At 40.1% G+C, this 16604-nt stretch overlaps 1 protein-coding gene across 3 annotated transcripts in view; it reads left to right on the forward strand.

Moving 5' to 3' along the window:
• The window catches only part of arhgap27 (Rho GTPase activating protein 27), a 32426-nt gene that overhangs the window by 11039 nt on the left and 4783 nt on the right, over positions 1–16604 (forward strand). The window contains exons 3-14 of one of the 3 annotated variants that reach the window (XM_079577123.1): positions 5966–6391; positions 8492–8734; positions 10321–10401; positions 10956–11081; positions 12146–12232; positions 12329–12391; positions 14107–14174; positions 14272–14359; positions 15005–15106; positions 15180–15278; positions 15881–15992; positions 16234–16368. In XM_079577123.1, the coding sequence (XP_079433249.1) occupies positions 5966–6391; positions 8492–8734; positions 10321–10401; positions 10956–11081; positions 12146–12232; positions 12329–12391; positions 14107–14174; positions 14272–14359; positions 15005–15106; positions 15180–15278; positions 15881–15992; positions 16234–16368 (1630 nt within the window). The remainder of the gene's footprint in view (positions 1–5965; positions 6392–8491; positions 8735–10320; positions 10402–10955; positions 11082–12145; positions 12233–12328; positions 12392–14106; positions 14175–14271; positions 14360–15004; positions 15107–15179; positions 15279–15880; positions 15993–16233; positions 16369–16604) is intronic. The other 2 variants (XM_079577125.1, XM_079577124.1) reach the window with 2 other exon arrangements.

Consider the following 16604-nt stretch of genomic DNA (forward strand, 5'->3'; position numbering starts at 1 on the left):
ACGTTGATTCAACAACTGGCCTAAAAACTAGACTTCCTGTTTGAAACACCCACGTGGCGTCTACTGTTTTATTGTTTCCTATTGCGTTACATGACAGCCTGACCTCACATGAGCTAATACTGTATTGTACATTATGCACGGCAACAGTATACGCCAAAATACATTTCAATTAACCATAGGCGACTTGGATTTGTTTGGATTACTTGCGCTGACTTCTAAATGTAGGGTTTCTTACTCCCTGCATGATTTTGGGAACAAAAATGGTTTGTGGTTTTCAGGATAGCAGGATTATGTTTCAAATCAAGATTCAATTCACTGTGCACGTTTTAAAAGAATAAAAAAGACGGACGTTAAAACTACTAATCTAATTCAAGAGTCACATGCATATTAGAACAGGTTAGTAGAGAGCAGGTTTTATACGCAATTAGACCCCATGGAGACAGGGTTTGTTTGTTAAAGATATAGTGCTGCCTAAACCTGAACTATTACCAACTCATCACTCTTGGCCGTGACTTTCTGATTGATTTACTCCAAATTGAAATATTATGAGATTGGCGCTGTCATCTCTATCCAATAAGAATATTGACTATGGTACCCTTATTTCTGCCATGATTTTGTGTAGATCATGTTATTGCATTTTCCTCATATTGTTGTCACTTTTTCCTCGCATTTTTTGTCACCTTTTCCCCACATTTGTTTTCCAAATGTTTTATAACATTTTTTTTATCACATTTTTGCCACTTTATATACATTTTTTTTTTTTTTTCCCTCCAATCTTTATCACTTTTTATCACATTTTTCCCCCACAATTTTGTCACTTTTTTGTCACATTTTTGTCACTTTCCATCACATTTTGTCACTTTTTTTTCATCACTTCATGTCACGTTTTAATCACATTTTTGCTATTTTTATTCACATTTTTGTCACTTTTTATCACATTTTTGTCACTTTTTCCCTCAATTTTATTGTCACTTTTTATCACTTTTTTATCACTTTTTCCTCACATTTTTTTCGTCACCTTTTTTTTTTTTTTGTCACTTTTTTATCACATCTTTTGTTGCATTGCCGTCCTAGTTTTCATCTCATTTTTGTTGCTCTTCTGACACTTTTTTCAAGAAGCTTTTAGATTCGGGTAAAGCCAAACTGGAGAAAATGTGCTCAGATCAGGTGGGCGCTAAGAGGTTAAAACCACCAATAGTTCTCATTTTCAGTCAGTTTCTCCACATTCCACTCCACTTTTTTTTTTTTTTACAAATTTGTGTCACTTTTTTTTTAATCACATTTTTGTCATATTTTTGTCACTTTTTTATCACATTTTTGTCAAATTTTTGTCACTTTTTATCTCATTTTTGTCACTTTTTATCACATTTTTGTCACTTTTCCCCTCAAATTTTTGTCACTTTTTATCACATTTTTATCCCTTTTTCCTCACATTTTTTTCCTCACCTTTTTTTTTTTTTTGTCACTTTTTTATCACATCTTTTGTTGCATTGTCGTCCTAGTTTTCATCTCATTTTTGTTGCTCTTCTGACACTTTTTTCAAGAAACTTTCAGATTTGGGTAAAGCCAAACTGGAGTAAATGTGCTCAGTTCAGGTGGGCGCTAAGAGGTTAAAATTACCAATAGTTCTTATTTTCAGTCAGTTTCTCCACATATGTACTCAGTCAACTCCATGCCCCGATTCATTTCGCCTTTGCAGCAGGAAGTCTTGTCTGGACCAAAACTTGCTTCGTCTGAGTATCTCTTTCACACTTGTCTAACTTTTTCCTCTTTGTTTTTGAGCGCTCCCAGACAGTTCACCCCCTACCCTGTTCTCCTGTGCACTATAGCGCTGCATGCTTGCACACACACTCATGCGCGCACACACGTATTGACTGAAATAGACACTCAGCCCCTTCCTGCTGCTATTGTAATGCTGCGCTACACTTCTCCTTTCTGTCAAACCGTGGCTGCAGCGCTGATGATGTCTGGAGCTTTTTCTCACGAGCATCTCATACGCTGACTTACCCGACATTTGGACTTTCTTGATCTACTTTTTTTGTGTGTCTGTTTTGTATGGATTTACAACATTAGCTGTGATCATGGTGGACATGTACTCGAGTCCTTGGGCAGGTCACCGGGCCAAAAAGTGCCTAACCTTATCAGTCCCAACACAGGTGAGTTACTGTAATAGCAGTTTATTTACATATGATTTACTCTGTGTGGGCAGGCTGCATTGTTGTTGTTGTTGTCGTCATTATAACGGCCTGATGCTTCCTTGTTTGGAGATGGCTCTGCACTTGTTACTTTTCCTGTATTGCAACCGTTAGTTGAGTTGATGCTATGCTGTCAAAAAGAAACAGTTTGAAAGTAAGAGCAAAGGCATACTATAATGTTAGATATTTGTGACTAAATCAGCTCCAACTTTTTAGTTAGTGACACTGAAACCCGGTGTCAGCGGATATTCTCATATTTTCATACTGATACCTACTGTATTCAACTTCCCCGTTTCGAATGAAAAATCTGAAATCTCTTATGAACCACCTTGTTTTGAATTGGTGTCAGTAGTTATACAGTATGACTTTACTTAGTTGCGGTTTCTTCTTGTGTTTTTCTTTTTAGTTTAGTCTTCCTACAATCAAACGATAGAAACTCTTAAATATCCAGGCAGTTTTAGACCCAATTCCTATGTTTAGTCCAGGTTATTCTTAACTTTATGTAGAGCTGGTCTAAGTATGACTTATTCTTGGGGTTTATCCTGGTTGACTCAGGTTTGTTCCGGTCATGATTGAGTGGGAAAAACAAAATTGCTTTGTAAAGAAAAGGTTATTCCACTATGGCCATTTCCCAAATCAATTTGGCTGCTGTCGAATGTCCTGTGTGATATCAGAGCTTCATGTCCAAATCAATCGAGGTTTTAGGGTCAGTTGTCTGGTAGTCCACATTGATTGCCTCATAGGCTCAGATCACTTATCAAAACCTCAAATCCAAAAGATCTATTTTTGTACTCAGAGCTCAGTCCGCTCTAATCAGATTAGGGGTAATATTTGTGTCATGTGCAATAAAAGACTTCTTGTGTAACATTGACAAAATCAGGCATTGCATCAGTATCTCAGTCTAGGAGATAAGCTTATAATATCTTGTAAACATACACACACACAAAATCTCTAATTTGAGCTTAGAGTCCACTGTATAAAGATCCTACCCCATGACTTTTGGACATGTGCAATAGTGGAAGTGACTAGCCGTTACTTTGTGGTACTATTCTTTTGAAATGGGCAACTCTTTCTATGAACTAACTGTGATCCTGATTCAGTTACACCTCGGTTTGGTGTTGATGGTTCGTTAGTTTGTGTTAGTTTCAGTCACTTGTGGGACCTTATTGTTATGTATCTTACAGCTGTTGTGGCCGAGCAAAGGAAACAAGTCATTAAAATAGAATTGTCAGCAAGTAACAAGATATCATCGGCGAGTACTCCTATCAGTGTTAGTGACCAATCAGGTTAAAGTAAACATAGTAGTAGTATTATTCGTCGTTAAAAAAAGTGTCTGTGTAATTTGCTCAGAACATTCTTCTTCACATCTTCTTCTTCTTCTTCTTCTTCTTCTTCTTCTTCTTCTTCTTCTTCTTCTTCTTCTTCTTCTTCTTCTTCTTCTTCTTCTTCTTCTTCTTCTTCTTCGCCATTGCATTTAATCCCAGTTTCCTTGGCAGAGATCTGTGCTCTTCAATGCAAGTTTCGATTCCTCATCCTTACTTTTACCGATAAATGATCAATGGTTTCAATTTATGTCGCACTTTTCCACCTACATTAGGCACTCAAAGCGCTTCACACCCGATGCACGCAGACTCTGGGGGCAAGGTGGGTGAAGTGTCTTGCCCAAGGACCCCACACTAAAGGTCGTGTGGGTTAATGGAGACAGTACACGCGGCATTTTTCAACAAAGCTCTATCTATAAAAGGTTATTTATTTACAAGGGGAGGAACATACTGCATACCAAATGGAAAACATGTAAGTGCATGATGCAACTTGGAGAAAGGAGTCTTTAATAACAGCTTCTATACTACACTTTTTGTCATAAGAAAAAAAGTATCTGCCATTATAAGACTGTCTACTGAAGATTTTATTATTATGCTCAAATTCTCACCACTCAATTCCATTTATAGCTTTTAAAAAATACACAGCTACTATTTTAGCCATTTGCTCCAACTACTATGGCAAAACTTTACTACCATTACCACCATTACTACTAGCTTTACTTCTACCACTGCCACAGAAATGAAGAGATACCATATTGGGTTATCTGATCTATGGCGTGTTGTCAAAAAGTGTGTTTATATTTTGGTTATTACCATGTTATGCTTGACTAATGCAAGCTCGACTTGTTAAATCACTTTGGGAAGTTTTCTGTAGGCGTTTGAGTAACAGATGATGACACAGGAATGAAGTGAAGGGTTGGGCGTTTCTGTTTCATGTGTTTTCGCTGTTTTAGGCCACTTCCTGAATGAGACTTTGACAGTTCTTTTATAAGTCAGTCGGATGTGCGCTTAAAGTTCGACTCTTGTTGTCTTCGCAGTGCAACCACAGTTGGCAATAACAAAAATCCCCACAATGCTCTTTATACAGCAATATAGAGCGTGTGTGTTAAAAGGCAGTCTATAATTAGTATCCGTTTATTGACATACACTCAATAAACTGAGGCCGACCTCTCTCCTTTCATTGACTCATTTGGTTCAATGTTTGATCCAATGCCGGAAATTACTGCAAATAGTTAAACAGTCACTAATTTTGTTCGTGTGATACCTTTGAACTGGTGTTTTTTATTACGTCCCTTTAAGATAGATTAATGAAGCTTTTTTCTTTGATAACGTTACAAATAGTCTAAAAGAAAAGAATTTGGTTTTGGCAGTTTAGGCAAGTAAAACAACATAAATATCAAGGATTTGTTCCCTCCTAAAGACTTGAGATATTCGATTTGGAGTTACTTGCAAAAAACATTGTGTGTGTGGCTTTTTATTCAAAGATTTGAGTCATTTGGCTTCCTGTGGGTAGTCAGGTTTCCCCTACCGCTAAAAACTTGTACGATAAGCCGGGATGAATGAGAGTCTGTTTGTGAGTGCAACAGATGCAAATTAACTTATGGCCACAATCCACGTGGCTTGTTTACGTGCATGAGCTCAGTACAATTCCCATGCTTGACCCAAATAAACAAATAAATATACAAAACAAATGAGCCTTCAAGGTCTAACACTTCAAATGTGTTCTATGCCATGCAGCAGCATATTGGTTAAGGTTATGGTGTACTTTATTTTATTTACTTATTGCTTTATTTGGTCGGGACAGTGCATGTTAATGAGCGTACGTACATGGGTCTCATGCATGTAAACAAGCCACACCGGATTGTAGCTATGGGCTAATTTCCATCCTTCGTCCCCCATGTGCACACTCAAACACACTCTCATTCATCCTGGCCTATTGTACATGTTTGTAGTGGTGTGGTAGGGGAAACCAGATTACCCGGAGGAAACCTAAACAGACACGAGGAGAACATGCACACAGAAAGGCCACCCGTAACCTTCTAGCTGTGAAGCATGAGCACTGAATGTGTATTTGACCCATCCTTTGAGGCCACAAGGGGTGACTGCTGTGATTCTGAAGGTCAGAATCACCTGCCTGGAGGACTGTGCATGTTTTTGGTTGATGGGGGAAATCGGACTACCCGGGGGGGGGAACCCATCCAGACACACAGAGAGAAACATGCAAACTCCAGACAGAAAGGCCCGCACAGTCCGGGAATTGAACCGGATGACCTTCTTGCACTGAGTTACAAGCCTTATTGACCTTATTGACTATAGGTTTTTAAGGCCAGCACATACTGTGATAATAAGCTGATAAAGTACAAAAGCTAAGGTGCTTAAAGAGCCATCGTACAGAATAGTTAACCATGTACCTGTATTGCTTTCTAATGACACAGTATTTTTCTACAGGTGGACAATGACCACACAGCCGTCTACGTCAACGTAGCCCAGGTCCGAAAGAGCCTCTCCTCCTCTCCTCTTTCTGGCCCCTCCTCCTACTCCCCGACCTATCTCGACCCCGAGGGATGGGAGGTGCACTTTGATCAGGACAGCGGTCAGGACTACTACTACCACCCCGCCACGGGACAAACAACCTGGGACAACCCCTTCCCAGACTCCTCCCCCTCTGAACTTAAGCTCCACCCATCCGAAGACCAATACTCTCCATCACCTCCGCAGTCTCCGCCCATCTCGCCAGCCTCCTCCGATTGGGAGGAACTAGTGGATGAGACAAGTGGTCGGCCCTACTTTTACAACCCGATGTCTGGTGAGACGTCCTGGGACCCGCCTATGATGGAGCCTATGAGCGTGCACAGATTCCACGAGGACGGCCCGGTAAGGAAAGGACAAGCAAGCTGCTCCACTTAACAGCTCTGCCCTGTTTTAGAATAGCCCAGGGGAACGCTGCAAATATGGACTGATTAGAATGGATTCAGACTCTCCCACCTACATAGACAAGTACATTAAGACACCAAAACTTTAGGTGAAGTTTGTCCTTATTTATAGTTTGTGGATATAAAAAGAATGCACTCGCTTTTAGTTCACATGAAGTGGGTTCAGAGAGTTACACCCCTCTATTTATTTATTTATCATTATGTTAAAGTCTTTGTATTTTGTCTGATACTGAAAATAATAGTCTCTGAGCTTTAACTACTGGAGATCTGCTCTAGATCTTATTAGGACTTCATTGGGACAGGTGCTGGGATTATTGAGGCCCTTTATATCCAAACTGGTTTTAGTCATGAGATCTGGCAATCTTCATTATTGTGCTTTCCGACTGGCTAATCATCTGGTACAGTGGTTCTAAAACTAGTGGCACTTCTTCGGGTAGCGTTCAGAGTCATCTACAATTTTAGACTTTATTCATTTTAATCAGAGATACAGAAACTTGTTTTATGCTTCTGTATTGCATTTAAGTTATGAGTTGTTCTGCTTTCACATGGTCTACATCCAGTTTAGGGATAATTTGAGCCAAATTTAAGACCTGTTTGAGCCCCGGTTTAGTCCGGATTTCATCTTGATCTAGGCCTGGTGGTACTTGGAAGGTTATACATTTTATAATACATACACAGGTAGTGTAGCCACTAGGCGCTGAAAATAGATTACTAAGAGTAATGTAACTGGATTACAATGGCAAAACTGGTAATAAGGTAATAATTACTTTGTCAATTAACTATTTGTTTCTTTTTGGACATAACTTTGAGTTTATCTCATATAAAGCAAAGAATATAGTAGTGTAATAGGGCAGACCGAAACAGCCTGGGTTGATCCATAGAAGTAACTAGATTACTTTTACAAGGAGTAATCAGTAGTTGAATTACTTTTATGGAGTGATCCCAGCGATGTATACCGGTACTGTATTATGAAATATAATTTGCGTATTGCTGTTTGAGACCAGTGGATCTAGAATCAAAACTTAATGTAAAATACTTTGTCAATACTTTATCAGTAAAACAACATTTGAACATGTTTATCTCATATCTGGTGATACAGTTGAGTCATGTTTATAAAATATTCACAAAACAATTGTACATATCGTACCTTCAGTGTAATGCATGACTTGGGGAAGTAAAAATATGAGCCGTTAACAGTGTTTTGCTAATCAAATTTCCTCATATGGGTTCTACAGCAAAACAAATCAAGACAGGATCCTCTTTCCCCTTTTAGATAATCTGGAAAATAGAGGAGCAGAAATAGCACTTGTGGGTCACGGAAATGTTATGTATTAAAGTCATGGAGCTGTGAGTAAACTGGGATGAGGCGTTTCATGGGTGGAGACAATGTGCCATCAACATGTGCTATGGAAAGAGAAGAAAAATCTATTCATAAAGTCACATGCAAAAAGGCCGCAGCATCATCGCCATTACATAACTGCAGTGTACAGAGTGAGCCATGCCACTACTAAGCATTACTTTAGCATACCACCAACTTTTGAATAGGATGCCGCAGCTAAAAATAATCAATAAATAAACAATTATTTATAGAGCCCATTATGCTGCTCAAGGCGCCCAAAGTGCTCACAAGGCCAATGCCTAATATAAACATATATTTATAGGTAGCCAGTGTTGAAAGTTACTAAATATAACAAGTTAATCTTCTAAGTTTGTCTAAGTGAAGCCTTGTAAAATGCATAGTGTTCATGTTTGGAGATCCTGCAGCTTTCAATTGAAAAGTAAAACCGTTCACAAAGCTACATACCATGAGAAGAACAGAAGATTTGCATATGTTATTTGGGAGCCAGCGTAAACCTGTTTTTGGCTTTTACTCCTATGTGCACTTAAGGGGCCACTTTATTTACAAACATTACCCTGAGTTGTACTTGTGTAACTTGTGTACATGCGGCAAAGCCAGTCCCTCTCTCTTTCCCTATAAAAGGAGAAACACTCATAATGACTGTGTTTTAATTTGTTTGTTGATGCTATCTGTCTTGGGCAGCCGCCTCTTCCTGAGGAGGACTACCCCCAGGAGGACTACCCCGCTGTGGACCCGCCCGAGCTGTTCGAAGACACTGTAGCGGCTGGACCCCCTCCCACCCTCCCCAAAGAGTTCAGCCTGGGCCATGTGACCCGCACCGTCATCCCCCGCGCCGCCCTGGACCGGAGCACTCCGACCGGCTGGAACCTCTCTGTGGAGGCAAACGGGACCTGGGTATTCACCAACGAGAACACGCCTGAGAAAGTAAGTGCCACTGATGACGCTTTTTGGACAGGGATAGTCTGAAGATCAGGGAAAATATAATATAAATAATTTATCAAATTTTAAAATCTCAGTTTGAATGGTGTCAATTAGAACATTTGAAAAGCATCAATTTAATAATCAAATTTGTAAATAATCAAATGTCTTGTCTCCATTTAGTCTGAATACGTATAAAAAACCTGCTAACCTTGAAGTTTAGTCCTCTACAAACATGGTCTAGTGATTGCATGTGAGTCTTGTATTAAAACAGTACTAAGTAACTTGTTCAGCTTAATAAATCCTTTTCATAGTCCCTCTGGGGGTAATACAAGTGTTAATGGGATGATTGGGGGGTCTTTCATCTGCCCCTGGTGTCTCCTGCCAGAAAACCACAATTGCAACTTCGCTGCCACCAGGTCGGAGCTACCAATAATACACACTAATGGAATCACGAGAAGAAGCTAACAGGCTAACGGGCAAAGCTAACTGCGGGCTAGCGCCACTTGAACAGTATTTACAGCCAAGTTCGAGTGAAAAAATGATCTCCATTATGTAATTGGATGTACAATATCCCTCTCTCTCTCTGTAGTATTTACTCTCACGGACAATTAATAAGTAAAACAAAACGCAACATGCTATGACACCTGCAGTGGCGCTTATGGCATCTAGGGGCAAAAGTTACTTAGTACTGCTTTAATTTAGCAATTCATATTTAAGTGCTCTCTACAATGTTTTTTTTTTTGTGCTGGGTGTCTTTGAAATGAGCACACTCTAGCCCTTTTTACATACATATACATCCAATCTAATTTGTTGACAAACTACATTTAGATACTTTCTCCAGCTTGGTGCAGCACTAGTTTGGACTCTCGCCTCACAGCAAGAAGGTGTTGACGTCAATTCCCGCACTGGACAAGGATTTTCTCTGTGATGTTTACCTCAGGGAACTAATTTAGCTTTTCGAACATCTGTAATGGCAAATAAAGCACTGACAGGGGAAACAATTGTCATGGCAACTCAACTGGGTCACAGTATCTCCATAACTGTTGCTCTTGCCAGTATGGGAGGTCCAAATGAGAAACAGCAAGCAGAAGGTGATACACAGTAGGGATGCAATGATTCACTTTAGTCATGCAGAATGACACCATCTGCTGTACTGTGTCAAAATACAATGTGCAAAATATTCAAGCGCTTTCATAGACCTTTGTAAAAATAAACGTCTGAAAATACTATTAGCGGTGCATCTGCAGTCGATTCATATTGAACATTTGTGTGTTGAACAATTTAATATACGGTAATATTGAGAATTTTCCCAAATACACATATACAATACAATACAATACAATACATATACAATATACAATACACATTTTGAATGAACCACAGTAATGTTATAGAGCAGATGTGCGCTTCAGAAAAAGATTTTTGTTCAGATTCTTCCAAAGTTCTAGTGACTGCTTGATTATACTCACAATTGTGCAGTTATAGGTAAATATTGTGTCTATTATGTGTTAAGTAAGTTAGATCTCCTGTTGAACTATTTGGCTTACATAATCTTACTCACAACCATTTTTCTGCCTGTTGTGTAACAGTGGATCAAGTCCGTGGATGAACAGGGCCAGACCTACTATTATCTTAGAGACGGCTCCAAATCCCAGTGGACCCTTCCAGAGGTAAACACAACTCAGCTTCCCCCCCACTGCAATTACACCCTCTTTTTTCAGGCTTTCACTAAACGGCTCTGTCTACAACCGCTGCAAACTTGAATCGGACGTCTTAGTGTGTAAAATCTGGACATCTCGTGGGCATAGTACAATAAGAGAGTTCTTACAACAACTTCAAATGTTATTATTAAGCGTTTATATGTGGACACAAATGAGCAAATTGCAGCATGGACCTAAATGCTGTTAATTCTCCCCTAAATAAAACTTATTCTTCACATACAGTATATGTTCAATGTTGATAAATTATGTCTTTCTATATAGGAATAAGAAAACTAGAAGAAAAAAGAAAACATTTCTTATTGTGTGTATGATCCACTGCCAAATAAGAGCAAACACTATATTTCAACTCTTTTGTCTGTATTCATATTGTGTTAAAGCCTTCAGAGTTTAAGAAATCCTACAGGAATGAGGCTGTCTCACTGTAAATTTACCCAAAACAACATTTAATTTGTTTGCAGCCATTAGCAGAGTGTCTATACTAAAACACAGTGGTCTTTTGACAGCCCCCCTTGCCTTCAGGACTGTCCCGCGTGGAGAACGGAGGGCTTGAAGTGGAAAATCCAAATGTGTTAAAAAACTGGAGACACAGCATGGGACCTGCTACGCTCAGTCCGAACCAGGACGACGGGGTACGTGCTTGCGCCTCTCCCTAAAACCTGCGCGAACAAGGAGACTCTGAAAGGCTTACGGGATGGGTGTGGTCTGACTGGTATCAAGGGCGTACCGGCGTTTTCAACAACTGTTTAGCAAGGCAAATTCACGACAGAGCCCTGTATTTGCAGCGCTGCCTTAGGGAAAAGAAAGAAAAGGGATAAACATGTGGGAGTTGGCTCCAAACATGGAGCAAACAGGAGTTTAACATTGAGCTCAAGGGCAAGGCCTGTTTAGACTTAAATAACAGCACAAGGGAACTGATGGCCAGACAAAGAATGTTCATAAATGAGTCCCTTATGCCCAATATTATGTAGCATTTACTACCTGTGATCTATTTTTGTAGAGCTACCGATGATTATTAGCTAGATAGCATTAAAGGGATATTTTAGAATTTGTGACATAGGGCCTCATTTCCTAGTTATCCAGAGTGTTGCTGATTTCTGGAGATATATTTTTATTTTATTTCATTTTTTTATTCAAATCCCTTGTATTTGAAGAGTTTAGTGGCGCTAGGCTAGTGCTAGGCTAGCACATGTCCATAGTAAGAGGTAGCATGCATTAAAACAGTCCTGAGCAAAATTACTTATAACACCAGACTACCGATATAAATGTCTGTGTTGATAGATTTTTTTTTAAATACAACTGACCTTGCATCACATGTAGGTCTATTACCACATTTTGAGGGACTATTTTCGAGCAGATCACTCCACCGCTGCGTAGCTTACAACCACGAAGCTCAAATATAAGTTATTTTAATGCGAAATGGTTACAATTATTCTATTGACACATTTATATCGGTAGTCTGGCGTTACAAGTGATTTGCCTCAGGTGCACTGTGGAGTGGGTCAGACTGTTTTTAATACAGCCTAGCACTAGCCTAGCACCACTAAACTCTTCAAATGCAAGGACTGCAGAATTAAAAAAAAAAAAGAAATCTCCTGAAATAATATCGCTTTAACTTGTCTGTCCACCTGTCTTTAGTGTGTCTATATTTACGAATGTTACCAATTGTGTCACATTTCTTTTACTTCCTAATCAGAGGTTCGTCCCGACTCACAGAAGAACCACGTCGGACTACAGCAGTGACAGCTCTAGCACCGGGAACTCTCCAGAAATCCAGCACAACGTCAGTATCACCTTCCACCTCCTTCTACACCCATTCTCCTCCTCCTCCTGCTCTGATCCTGAATCTCACCGCTCCCCTCTCTCTCCTCCCCTCAAGGCGTTTGGGTTCAGGCCCTACAGAAACCCTTATTATCTGACCTCCCGGTGGCTCCGCTATAACGTGGGTGCTTAGTTGCTTCTGTCACCTGAGCCCAGTCTATAGATAGCAGCAACGTCTATCTATAATTGGCAAAAAAAAAGTGTCAAACCACGCAAGGATCACGTCTCTCATTTGAACCATTAGTTTGTTGTTTTAGAATTCATTTGCCACTCGCCATTCGTCAACTATACACATTTTATCCAACTGTCTTGTGTTCATCTCACGGCAATCTCTCTGACAATGGTTTGAAGTCACTATTTGTCTTAATTTTTCCCCCCCTCTTTGCTCTGTGCTTCAAAACATTTACAATGTGATAATCTATGTTTTTGTGGTTGCATTTGTCATGATTAAACAGCGTATGACAGGTAAGACTGCCCATTTCACTAAGAGCTGGTGAAATGTGTAGCCTTTGAATGTCACTTGTGTTTTAGAAAATAATAGTATTACAATTAATGATAATAATAATCGACTTTTCATGACAAAATTACAATGGGTGTAAATGTCTGATTGATACGTACACTGCCTGACAAAAACAAAAATGTTGCACGCTCTAATATTTGGTTGGACCGCCTTTAAATTTGATTACAGCACACATTCACTTGTGGCATTCATTTTTCATCAAGATTTAAAGCAGTACTAAGTAACTCATGCCCCTAAAGGCCATAAGCGCCACTGTAGTTGTCGCAGCATGTTGCGTTTTTACTCATCAATTGTCCGTGAGGGTAAATACTACACTGACAGAAGAGACAAAGGGACAGAGGGATATTGTACATCCAATTACACAATGGAGATCATTTTTGTCACTAAAACGTGGCTGTAAATACTGTTTAAGTCGCGCTGGCCCGCAGTTAGTTTTGCCCGTTAGCCTGTTAGCTTCGTCTTCGTGATTCTAATAATAATGCATTGGTTTAATATAGCGCTTTTCTGGACACTCAAAGACGCTTTACATTGCACTATTCGTTCACTCCATACTCGGTGATGGTAAGCTACTATTGTAGCCACAGCTGCTCTGGGGTAGACTGACGGAAGCGAGGCAACCAGTCTGCGCCATCGGCCCCTCCGACCACCACCAACCTGGTGTTCCCAATCAGTCTCCCATCCAAGTACCGACCAGGCCCTTCCCTGCTTAGCTTCCAAGGTCTGACGGGATTGGGCATCGCAAAGGCGGTATGACCACACCACTATTAGTGTGTATTGGGGCTCCAGAGACACCAGGGGGAGATGAAAGATCCCCCCAATCATATCATTAATACTTGTATTACCCCCAGAGGGACTAAACAAGTTACTTAGTACTGCTTTAATGATGGGAGAGTGTGCCCACTGTGCAAAGCCTTCTCCAGCACAGCCCAAAGATTCTCAATGCGGTTAAGAGAAGGCTATCTGGCGGCCAATCCATGTAAGAAAGTTATGTCTGATGTCTCATGCTCCCTGACCCACTCTGTCACAATGTGGGAAGAAGAAACCCATTGAAGGAATAACCTGGTCAATCATTCAGGATGTTCAGGTCGTCGGCTGATCTCATCCTTTGAGCACATAGTGTTGCTGAACCTAAACCTGACCAACTGCAGCGACCCCAGATCATAACAGTTAGTTAAAGGTGGAGACTTGTTTAATCAGGCAGTGTAACCTCCATTATCTCATCCAAATTAGAGAAACATGAGAACCTGTCATACGCACATAATGTGTTTCAAGCCCATTCCTCTTTGCCCTGATCTAACCGTATGTCTTTGATGCAGGTGCAGAATTTAGAAAAAGCTGGAATTCTCAACAAAACTAAAATATGTGAAAATGGGAAAAAAGTGAGGTGAGTCTGTTTTTTGAATATTTGTTTTGTTAAAAATAGTCAGGTGTCACTTTTTTAACCCCTTTGTTTCTTACACATATATTATCTTTGTCTGTAGGAAAAACTGGGCACAAACTTGGACGGTTCTTCAGCATGGAATTCTGACATTTCACAAAGATCCGAAATCCACAGCAACGGGCGCCTCGGTACAACTTTTTTCTTTATAGTTAAATTGATTATACCCCACAAACTTATCCTCTTTCACAACATTTAATTCTCCTGTAGGTCTCATACAGAGAATCTCTCGCAGATTTCTACATATTTTGTATCCCTCCCGTGTGCAATATTTCCACCGTCTGAAATTAAATGTCAAGTAAAGGAAGAATAAACAGTGGCACAGCAAAGTCAACTACAGCTTGTTTTCCATACTTTATAGCCTTTTTTACCTAATAAATTGAATAAGACACAGGGATTTATTTACAGTAATGAAATGCACTGAATCTGGTACAGCCTGGATTGACAGTGTGGCTTTGAAAATGCATGAGCAAATTGACATGGTGTTTACTAAAAGCTCCCATTAAATTTACCTCCACTCTATTCAAGTCCATATATTAATGAATGCCCGAGACAGAGCAACCTTTTACCTATTTTTTAAAAGTATTTATCGGATCATATTTTCGCTCCAGAGAAACATGAAACGTGCGTGCCGGTGTGTCACTTTTATGTTCACTGACTCCTAACCCTGAGGTAGCGCATGACGCGGTCACACTTTGTTTTGTTTGGAGTTGGTTGTTGTCATGAGGAAAGCATTAATAGCAATTTGCTAACAAGCATTTTCTGTCTATTTGCAGAACAAGACCAATCAGATTGTGCCTGAAATTCAAGTAGATTTGAGAGGAGCTACTGTGAACTGGGCATCCAAGGACAAATCCAGCAAGAAGAATGTCTTAGAGGTACACACTTGAAAGAAATGACAGTATTTGTTGATTCAATAGAAAATGAAATGCTTCCTCTTTCTGTTTCTAGCTAAAAGGTAAAAACGGAGTGGAGTTCCTGATACAGTACGACACAGAGAGCATCATCAGCGACTGGCACAAAGTCTTGAACGACACTATACGACAATTGGTAAGAGGACCACTGAATACAATTAATTATTTTTTCACTATGCTATCTTTTACTTGTAGTTTTGTGTATCGTTGGTAGACCACTTGGATGAGAGCTAGTTGAATTAGAAAGTAGGTGTTGGTAGCTGTCTTTGTACTTACTGCTTGAGGCTGACTTGGCAGCCATATCACACAAATGCCTTTAGTCACATGATGTTTTGTTGAGGCGACAGGTTCTGGCGAAACCTCTGCGTGTTCCCATGAGACACTTGCATGCCCTTCCATCATCAATACTTACATTGTGGAGTCTCGATATACAACAACGCTGAGGACATTGTAATGAATTAATTTTTATTGATGTTTTATAAGACAAACTGCACAAAACACACAGACAAGTGCCAGCTCTGTCACACCTTTGCTCATTCAAAGACCTGTTACGTCACTTTGATACATTAGCACAGAACAAAGTTGGAAACTGAGAGTAGGAGAGTCATTCAGCTACTTGTTTTAGGCCAAATCTGAACACCACTGAGGCTAGTATACATGTGCTACAAGCTGCTGCAGAGAAACAGTTCATACACCCATGAATATGCTGTGACATGTAAATCCTGCTGTTGTTGTCAGGAATACCAGGTCCTGGAGCACCACTCAGGAGAGGAGGACAACGACCTCTATGAGAAAATCCCCAACATCCCCAACATCGAGCGGGACGACAAACAACTAGACAAGAGAAGATGTAAATTACTAACCTGATACATTCTCTCTCCCTGTGGCGTACAGTATTGAGCTGAATGTTTCAAGTTTAAAAACGTGAAATGCTACTGTGTCGAAAAGTTCTTCAGAAAGCCTAAGTAAAGCCCGACATGGGACTTTTAATCCTGTTTTAATCATGCGGTTCATTTTGACCCAGTTCCGTGCATCCAGGCCATCAGAGTGCTAAAAATACAGAACTGATTGAGTGTTTTTTGGTGTCGCAGCCTCCAGGCCCAGTGTCACTCACTCGTCCAGTAACGCGGCGGATGCGGATCAGAAGAGGGTCCGGACCAAACTCATGAAGTTCCTGCAGAAACGTCCCACGCTGCAGTCCGTCAAAGAGAAGGGCTACATCAGAGGTATTCACATGTCACGCCAAGCTAATAAAGGCGGTACCATGCTATTTCAACATGTTGTTACTCCACTGAAAGCAAAATGGAGGAGTAGATTAAAATTAGCCCATGACAACAATCAAGACTTTTAATGCAGAACTAAGTAACTCATGCCCCTAGAGTTTTTTTACTCATTAATTGTCCGTGAGAGTAAATACTACGCTGACAGAAAAGATAAAGGGAGAGAGGGTTATTGTACATCC

The sequence above is a fragment of the Gobius niger genome, assembly GCF_951799975.1.
Source record: "Gobius niger genome assembly, chromosome: 19".
NCBI lineage: Eukaryota > Metazoa > Chordata > Actinopteri > Gobiiformes > Gobiidae > Gobius > Gobius niger.